We start from the raw sequence: 9,798 nt of genomic DNA on the forward strand, positions 1-9,798 counted from the left end.
TTTGCTTATTTGAGCTGTTCTTGCCATAATATGGACGTTGTCTTATACCAAATAGAGCTATCACCCCTACCTTGTCACAACACAACTGATTGGCTCAAATACATTAAGAAGAAAATAAATTCCACAAATTAACTTTAACAAGGCACACCTGTTAATTGAAATGCATTCCAGGTGACTATCTCATGAAGCTGGTTGAGAGAATGTCAAGTGTGCAGAGCTGTCATCAAGGCAAAGGGTGGCTACTTTGAAGAATCTCAATTATATATTTTGATTTGTTTTAAATTGTTTTGGTTAGTCAAATGACTATTTTCTACAATGTAGAAAAAAGTACAAATAAAGAAAAAGCCTGGAATGAGTAGGTGTCCAAACTTTTGACAGTTATTGTCTGTATAGTATCAGAGTGAAACAAATGATTTTTCTTCCTGTTTGTGTACTGTATGTACATCATCTCAGCAATTACACAACTCAGGTCATGTCATATATTCTTGCACAACTCCGTGCATCCAAAACAGCCCCTGTAGTTGTGCTGATTTTAAATGAGTTGGCATGTATACACAAAGTTAATTATTCAATAGTTTATCTGAGCTGTTACATTAAGTTGTTGAAAAGGCAGAGCATGGAAAGTTCAGTCATAGGAAAAGGTGTGTTGGTACAGTGGCCATTGCTATAGGTCCTTGTTTCCCACATGGAAGCTACAGGGTGTTACATTCCTATACAACATACAGGTCTGCTTGTAACCATAGAAAAGATCAGGAAGGAAAAGGCTTCCCAACTTTGGCCATAGCCACACAAATATCCATCAAAACATTTGCCAAACCATTCATGTATTTCATATGAAATGCATGTTAAGCAGAATATAATATTTCAGGTTTAACTCATTATTTAATCAGTTGAATGTGACTATTCTTATAGACAACGTGTAACGTGTCTGATTGGCATGTATTATGCAATTACAATGCCACAATTATGCAATATTGGAAGTTCTCTGATTGGTTGACTGGCATGGAGTTCTCCTCTCCTACTGGTTGTCTCTGCCAGGATTAAACACAGTCCCTGCAGCACCATGGATCCAAACCCCAATAGCCTACACATGATGCAGAGGCAATAGTATTCTGTGAACATTATCTTGATTAGTAGGTGACGTATTAAATGGGCTCTTACAGGTAGCAAGAAAGGCAGACACCTCATGGTCTGAGGGGATGCAACCATAACATTAAAATGCTAAAAAGGAAGAAATAACAAAGCTAAGTGTAGATTTATTTTTAATGACTCACTTTTTTTCTCACAAAAAAATCTTGAACGACACAAAAAAAAGGTAACAAAGACACCAAACGCAGCACCTATCCTCAGAGTTCTTCAACATTGCCCTGCACCTGCCAATGTTTCCATCAAACAGCGGGGCAAGGACGTCTTCACCTGGATATTGGCCATTCATTCTATATCTTAACATCGAAGGAATGACAGCGGCATGCACACACATGTACATAGAAGGTCGAAGTTTCTCAGTCCGGTCTCCTGCCCAAACTTGCAGTGGAAGGATGGGGAAGTTAGAGGGACTTCTCATTTGCCGATTCTCTGTACGACCCAGTCCTGCTGGCACAGTGGACAGCGATTGTTCTGCTTAACCCAGAGAGACATGCAGCAATTGTGGAAAGAGTGGTTGCACTCTCCCCATACCACTGTGAAAGAGGGGAGACAGAAGCACACTATGAAATTGTGTGCTACATGGTATTTTCAAATTCAGCATGTCAGCCGAATTGATGGTAAAGCATATTGGTACACACACAATCAATAGATGTATCCTAATGCATATACATACAGTACAAACTCTGCTTTACCAAGTTTAAGATACCCTGGCTTTATCAAATTGTAACCCCATATACTAGACTAGAAACCCAGGTATATCTGTCACATGCACATCTCCTGGTGTGAGACCAGTAGGAGTTGTGGCCCGGTTCTGGATCTATAAAATGTGTATCCAGGTTTCCCCAACATTGGAGCAGACCCATACCTACCGCTGGTCTTATAACACCAGATTGGTGTCTTGGGGCTATATAAATGTTTGGCTAAGACGTTTAAAGTAGCTTACCGACACAGTCCTCTTGTTTATTTTCAGCCTGACACCGCAAGCATGCATCTGCAAAGAGAAGTTATATATATATCAAGGAAACTTACTAACCAACTAGCTATACTGGTGCACAGCTGTCGTTGACCATTCCTACATGGTGACATATGGACTGACACAGCTGGCTAGCTTGATAGCAATTCAGTCCCCCCATGCGAGGTTAGTTGGTTACTGTAACTAGCTTGATTCCTTACAATGCCTTGAGTCATGTTTTCAGAATTCTAACGTTAGCTATATTAGCTAGCTAACGTTAGTTGTCTGTTTTGTAGCTAGATATGATCTAGCAAGCTAAGCTATCCAACTAGGATACATTATCGGTCTGTCTGCCCATGACATGGTGGTCATCTCTTAATCAGCTTAGCTAGGTGACTGTCTGACCACTAAGCTACTGTATTTATCGTTGTTGTTAGCTAGCTTAATGCACACCAATAGTTGCCTATGGGTATCCTACTATAACTAGTTACTGTAGCTGGCTGGCTAGCTAGCTAAATCACTGATTCAAACAAACGTACCCATAACTTGGACCCTACAGATGGCGCATGTATCGCACTCCACATCCCAGCTCCACATTGCCACAGCATTCCATTTCTTGAGAGAAAACATCTTGTCACTGCTCGATTTTGACCCCGAATTAGAGCTGAGAGAGTGTATTAAACCCGGCTCTTCACCGTCTTCCATCTCTGCCATAGAATAATCTAGCTAAAGGTAAAACAAAATGGACGAAATAAACAGGCAAGCTAGTCCGTGGAGCAAACAAACAAACCAGGAGGCCCTCATGCGCTAAAACACCTGCAGTACTAACAAACGAACACATGGCGGAGACAAAGATGAAAAAGGTAGGCTACTGCGAATGAATGTAAAATACTTCACTGTAGGTCTCAAGAAGCTAAGAAAAGGTAACAGATGCTCGTATTGTGTATTGTGCACCCTTCTGTTCTGGTTATTTTGCTGTGTGTGTGTGTTTAATATACTGTATGGCTACTGTTGCTCAGTTGTACTTTTTCAATTAATTGAGTAAAAAACAAACACTTGAAATGCCTATTATACTAATAATGGCACTACACTTTTACACAACTCAGCTCTTTCCAAACATTTGCCACTACATAGATGTAACCATATCTAAACAATATATATATATATATATATATATATAGTGCCTTCAGAAAGTATTCACACCCCTTGCCTTTTTTCATGTTGTTTTACAAAGTGGGATTAATATCGATTTACATGTCATTTTGTTAATGATCTACACAAATAACTCAATGGCAAAGTGGAATAATTGTAACATTTGTAAAAATATATATATATATAAAAAAACACATCTTGATTAGATCAGTATTAACCCCTGAGTCAATACAGTACCAGTCAAAAGTTTGGAAACACCTATTCATTCAAGGGTTTTTCTTTATTTGACTATTTTCTACATTGTAGAATAATAGTGAAGACATCAAAACTATGGAAACACATGGAATCATTTAGTAACTAAAAAAAAGTGTTAAAACAAATCAAAATATATTTGAGATTCTTCAAAGTAGCCACCCTTTGCCTTGAAGCTCTGCACACTCTTGGTATTATTCATACACTCAGCTCTGTTTTGATCTCAGTGTGATCCTTCTCTCCCTCTTATGTGAAATCTTTGAAATGGTAGCAAATATGTTGGTGCTTATTCGAGGGGTGACAGACTTTTAAAGGAGGCAGTTTAGTTCAGCAAAACCAGGGCATAATACAAAATACAACACACTATGAGAACTCAGGCTGGCTAACTGGAGAAACCTATCTAAAGGTTACACTCTGAAGAGTCTCCACCCAACGCATGCTCTCAGTATTTATAATATTGTTGCTGGAGTACAAAATCCAGTCCACTCCATCTTGCCATCATCAGCCAGCCAGCTGTAGCCTTACCTTCTTTCCTCTCTTTAAGAGCATTTAGAAGCAGTTCCCTCCAATATCTCCAATGTCGTTCTCAGTATGGTCCAATTAGGTCCAAGTATTAGGTCCAAATTAAAATACTTTGAAGTAATACTTAAGTCGTTTTTTGGGGTATTTGTACTTTACTATGTATATGTTTTACAACTTTTACTCCAATACCTTCCCAATGAAAATATGTACTTTTTCTCACACACATTTTTCCTGACACCCAAAAGTACTCGTTACATTTCAAATGCTCAGGCAGGATAGCAATATGGTCCAATTCACACACCTATAAATGTAACGGGTTGTCATCCCTACGGCCTCTTATCTGACAGAATCACTCAACACATCCTGTGTTTCTAAATGATGCCTGAGTGTTGGTGCCCATGGCTGTCCATAAATAAAAAATACAAGAAAATCATGCCATCTGGTATGCTTAATATAAGGAATTTTATGAATAGCTTTACTTTTACTCAAGTATGACAACTTTTCCACCACTGTACTTAAGGACATTTGAAACCAGATACTTTTAGACTTTTACTCAAGTAGTATTTTACTGGGTGACTCACTTGAGTCACTTTCTATTAAGATATCTCTACTTTTTCTCAAGTATGACAATTGAGTACTTTTTCCACCACTGCAAAGAATAATATCAGCAGACCATTATGTTTTTATAGGGCATATCTGAATTACTGTCAGCTATAGTGCCGTTTCCCAGACCAGGACTAAGCCTACTGCGGACTAAAAGCATTCTCCTTGGGAGAATCTTCATGCATTAAAATGGCTTTTTAGTCCAGACATGGCCTTAATCTGGGTAGGGTAAACCAGCCCAGAATCTAAACATTGAACATGTGTACAATATCAATTCCCTCAGCAAGATTTAAATCACGCATACAGAACCATTTAAATACGAGCAACACAATACACATGTCAAAGTAGAACAAGGCCACACACAGACCTTATGCGCAAACCAAAAAAAGGGCACCACCCCAAAAAAATTGTTCTGCAACCAGCGGTCACAGACTCTTAGCAATTATTATAAGAGAGGAAAGCAGCAACATCTGCAAAACTATTTTGAACTGGAATAAATGCTGAACTTATTAACAATGACCAACACATTTAAAGTGAAAATAGATGATTGCATGAAATACTGTTGCCTACCATTACTATATCTAAACCAACTCCAATTGTTGCCACTGTCATGTATCCCAGTGGGTTTCAAACATTTTGACCTGGAACCCTAAAAAAGGAGTTGTACAAAACGTGCAACCCCAGCACACGCACATGTGCGCACAATTGCTGAGCAAATGTAGCTTGCCATTATTTTGGCAGGCAAATAAGTTATTTCTGGCCACTAACCTGGATATGCGCACCCAATGCAAGTGACTGGGCATTGGTCAACAATAAAGACACTCAACTTTTTGGTTCTGAAGCATAGATGAGAATTTAGTGAATTTATTTTAAAAAAATATATAAAAAAAACACTAATTGGTGAAATTATACCACCACCGAAAAGGGCTCTTTGGAGACTGGAAGGGTAAAGGGGCATGTGCTCTGCACAGGTATAGCCCTATCTGTGCACGTGCCTGCAGCAGAAGCCTCTGGATGTAAGTGTACAGCTCCTATCCATGTGCTGAAGTTGGGGCCATAATAAATAACACATTGGCTCTGGGAATAGGGTAATTTGCAGAGCATGCTACGAGTGCCCTGAGAACTTATTTAAAAAAAAAATGAAACCTTTATTTAACTAGGCAAGTCTTAACCTCCTGCCATCGGAAGGAAAACGTCTAGCTGGATAGTAACAAAAACTGACCAGATTAATTGCATCAGGCATTCCCTGTAAGAACACTATAGTGGAGGTAAATTGGTTTAAGTGTTTTTGGAGCACAGAGTGCACCTAGTGTGGAGATGCAGATGAGTTAAGGTCTTCAGTCCCTGAATGATGCTGTTGTTTCGTTCCTCTGTATTTCTCCCTCTGGAAGACCATAAAAAGAGTTATGGCTCTCAGACTATCTCTGACAAAAATGTATGCCCCTCTGACCCACCACAAATAATAAGCCATGCTTGTGCGTCTGTGTCATGTCCTGGAAAAGCAGACACTAGTGCTGATATTTCATACACTCACCGGCAGATAACCTGAATAAAGTTCAGTGGTCCCTTGCTACTTTCTGATCCAGACTTAGTGGAGCTTCTCAAGTCAAAGACCAACTTCAGTAGGCCTCCCCCTCTTCTTTGCTTTCTTCCTCTGCCTTTTGACAGTGACTCAAAACATTAGCCTTTATTCAATGATTTAATACCGAAATAATAAAACCAAGGTCATGTTGCCATGAGAACAAACTAGGTTGTCAACATCGCCGGTGTCAAACCACTTCATCATCCTGATTGATGGTCAAATAAAGACGTCCAATCCCTAATTGAATGCGGGGCTAACGCCCCGAAGCATCTGTCACAACAAGTGTTCAATCTTGGTACCTCTGACAGAATTGAACAGAAACACGCTGTAATCGCTCTGTTCAACCTGATTTAACAGGAATTGTTTGAGCTGTAAATCAGGATATTAAAATCAGGATCTTCATAGATCATAATGAAAGCAGACAACGGTCTACCATGGGTTTGAAATGCTTCCCAGTAACAGTAGGAGAGTCTGGGATGAGACCTCCGTGTGAAATAAAAATGTTAAAAAAATAGAGGAACAGACAAAAGCCCTGGGTTGTTTTTTTTGGACAGGATTCTGTAGGAATTAAAGATGATCCCCGCTGCTTTCCAGAGGAGGGGCACGGAACAGGATGCAGTGGCTTCAAACTCTACTGAAGAAAATTACATAAGCAACAGAGCACAACAAGATCTGCCTCGAGAGAAAGAAACACCTGCAACCTGTTGAGATGGATTACTGCTCATTGGCTGACAGACAGTTCCTGTAGCGATGCCTCTCTCCCTAATATAAAGTGTGTTTATAAAGGTTTTTCTATCATTTCAACCAGTAGTTTAGAAAGTAGTGCTCACAAGCTAAAACGCATCCCTGAAAATTGTGCACAACGTCATCCATATATGTTACTTCCTGCAAAAAAAACAACGTATTTTATGTTACAAATTACAATTTGCACAATATGTTACGATTTTGTAAGTGCTTACGATCCCGTTCAATCCCTTTAAGCCTTGCCTGTACTGTCTCTCACCTCACCTCTGTGTTCCTAAGATAGGAAGAGGACCTTTGGTCTCAACCTGGCCCCACTGCAGAGAGAGGAAGCTTCCCCTCCCTCTCACCTTTCACACAGAGGACATCTGGCTCATCTGGCCTCCCGGCCCTACGTCTACATGCTTAGTGAAGATGGGTTAAGGAGGGGTTGCTGAAATATACAGTCACCTCAAATAATTGGCACCCTTGATAAAGATGAGCAAAAAAGACTATAAAATAATACAAATACCAAGCTATATCGAATGTGCATTTCTTGGGGAAAATTGTACTATTATATTCTAATACAAATGCAATTGTATTAGTATAAGATCATATAAATTCCCCCTTTTTTTGTATACAATATAGCTTGGTATTTGATGAATGATGAGAGAAACACACTGACAGTCCTGAGTAGAGGGAAAGAGTATCTGTGTCTCGTCTGCACTTGCCAGTGGATAACAGGTTCAGTGGTGTTAGAAGTAGTTGACAGAGATAAAGTTTTTCCAATTCCACTCGACTGTGTGTGCAAGTAAATGTGTGTTTTTGTGTGGGCAGGTGTGTGGTTAAGTGTTTTATAAGTGTATTCATATAAACCCTTTGAACCTTCCCATCATGCAATGCTATATGAAGCTGTAGTCACAACAGAACGTAGGCATGGCTGTTTTTCAGTAAATCTTTGACCCTGTTGTGATCCATCTCCCCAGCCCTATTTCGGGTTGCCAAGGGGGAACTGGTTCCTGTGGGGATTCTTCAGCACTACCTTTGGTCTTCATGCCCCGCTCCTCTTTGATTTCCTGTGTCTGTGTCAAACACCCACCACTCCATATTAATCATTGCACTATTTATATACTTAGCAAGCACCCTTTAACTAGGAGCTTGGAACCCAGTGTGGGTTAGAGCCCTGCACGGGCATGAATTTTAAGACCGAGCTCTACCCCATTGCCTGTGATATTCAGGCCCTACCCTACCCAGGCCGGATTGCTTCTGCCAAAATTAGAGCTCGGCCCTGCCAAAAACCCTAAATAACTTCCTGTTAGTAAATCCATTAGCTGCTCCTCTGTCTGTCACTCGCTTTTAAACATTCACCTCTTGGAGAGACAGAGAAACAAATGACTTGGATTGACAAAGGGTCAAGATTTATGGCACCCTCTCTCTCCAGCCTTGTGTGAGAATCTGCCCGGCTTTGACCGTATCAGATCTGCACTGGCGCCACATGGTCATAAATGACTCTGAGCATGAGCAAGCTGGGATTACTCTAGAAGCGTGCCCATGGCAGCACAATAAAACACCTTAACACTATGGACAACACTGTGGTAGCGTGTGCATGAAAAATTCCATGTCCACCAACAACAATTGAAACCACTTCTTCAAAAGTATTGCAACCAATGCAATAATAACACTTATAGCAGTACGGAATAACACTACATACGATAAGCAATACGCAAAGCAGCATTGCCAGCTCTAACATTAAAGAATATTAACAGCCATACAGTAGGACATATGGCTGAAACTTATCAAAGTAACATGAAGTAAATCATAAAATCCCCAATAAACCACCCTGCAACTTACATTTCGATGCACGCACAACATTCAGACATTCGTATTACTGTCGACAATAAAAAAAGGAGAGGAGAGCAGCAGGTTGGCCTTTTTTACAGTGAGTAACCATAGCAACGGCTCCGTCTTAAAATGTCCCTTCACTGTCCATCCATGGCAATATTCAGATTGTGTCTTTATAACCAATAACCAGTTAGTTACCAGTAAATAACACTCAAAACAAGTTCATAGCAACATAAAACAACAGATGTGGATTGTGGTCATCTCTACCTTTATAGCGCTGGTAGTGACCAGAGAGTCCAGGATAGATCCTCAGCCTGCACTGCATTAAAACCACAGTTACAGACATTCAGGGACAGCAAATGGGTGTTTCCGTCCATGCCAGCTGTGGTCACCTCAGTCCTACTACGCCAATGCTAGAGGAATAGGTTAGGAATGTGATGGGGCCATGAAGAGAGAAAAAAATATAGAGAGAGAAACCCTGATAACATTCATACGAACTCTACATGACCAAAACTATGGGGACACCTGCTCGTTGAACATAATATAATAATAATAATAATATATGCCATTTAGCAGACGCTTTTATCCAAAGCAACTTACAGTCATGTGTGCATACATTCTACGTATGGGTGGTCCCGGGGATCGAACCCACTACCCTGGCGTTACAAGCGCCATGCTCTACCAACTGAGCTACAGAAGGACATTCTAAAATCATTGGCATTAATATGGAGTTGGATCCCCCTTTGACGCTATAACAGCCTCCACCCTTCTGGAGAGGCTTTCCACTAGATGTTGGAACATTGCTGTGGGGACTTGCTTCCATTCAGCCACAAGAGCATTAGTGAGGACGGTCACTGATGTTTGGCGATTAGGCCTGGCTCACAGTCGGCGTTCCAATTCATCCCAAAGGTGTTCGATGGGGTTGATGTTAGGGCTCTGTGCAGGCCAGTCAAGTTCTTCCACACCGATCTCGACAAACCATTTATGTATGGACCTTGCTTTGTGCACGAGGGCATTGTCATGCTGA

The 9,798-nt window shown here is 40.5% G+C and overlaps 1 protein-coding gene and 1 long non-coding RNA gene across 4 annotated transcripts; one reads left to right on the forward strand and one right to left on the reverse strand.

Annotated features, from left to right (window-relative positions):
• Window positions 1-1,245: 1,245 nt before the first annotated feature.
• LOC118397323 (RING-box protein 2-like) lies at window positions 1,246-2,912 on the reverse strand. The gene is made up of 3 exons (XM_035791971.2): window positions 2,638-2,912; window positions 2,090-2,137; window positions 1,246-1,679 (listed from the first exon to the last, which is right to left on the reverse strand). Exons 1-3 carry the CDS (start codon window positions 2,810-2,812, stop codon window positions 1,561-1,563), a joined length of 342 nt encoding a protein of 113 aa, XP_035647864.1. The 5' UTR covers window positions 2,813-2,912; the 3' UTR covers window positions 1,246-1,560.
• LOC118397326 (uncharacterized) lies at window positions 2,144-8,916 on the forward strand. Of its 3 annotated transcripts, none has more exons than XR_008067837.1 (3): window positions 2,144-2,284; window positions 6,764-6,981; window positions 7,233-8,916. It is a non-coding gene; the product is annotated as an uncharacterized LOC118397326 (long non-coding RNA). The 3 variants fall into 3 exon arrangements; XR_004828400.2 differs by having other exon boundaries at window positions 7,237-8,916; XR_004828398.2 differs by lacking the exon at window positions 2,144-2,284 and adding an exon at window positions 2,840-2,961 and having other exon boundaries at window positions 7,237-8,916.
• The last annotated feature ends 882 nt before the right edge of the window (window positions 8,917-9,798 follow it).

Source organism: Oncorhynchus keta, chromosome 18, assembly GCF_023373465.1.
Source record: "Oncorhynchus keta strain PuntledgeMale-10-30-2019 chromosome 18, Oket_V2, whole genome shotgun sequence".
Taxonomy (NCBI): Eukaryota; Metazoa; Chordata; class Actinopteri; order Salmoniformes; family Salmonidae; genus Oncorhynchus; species Oncorhynchus keta.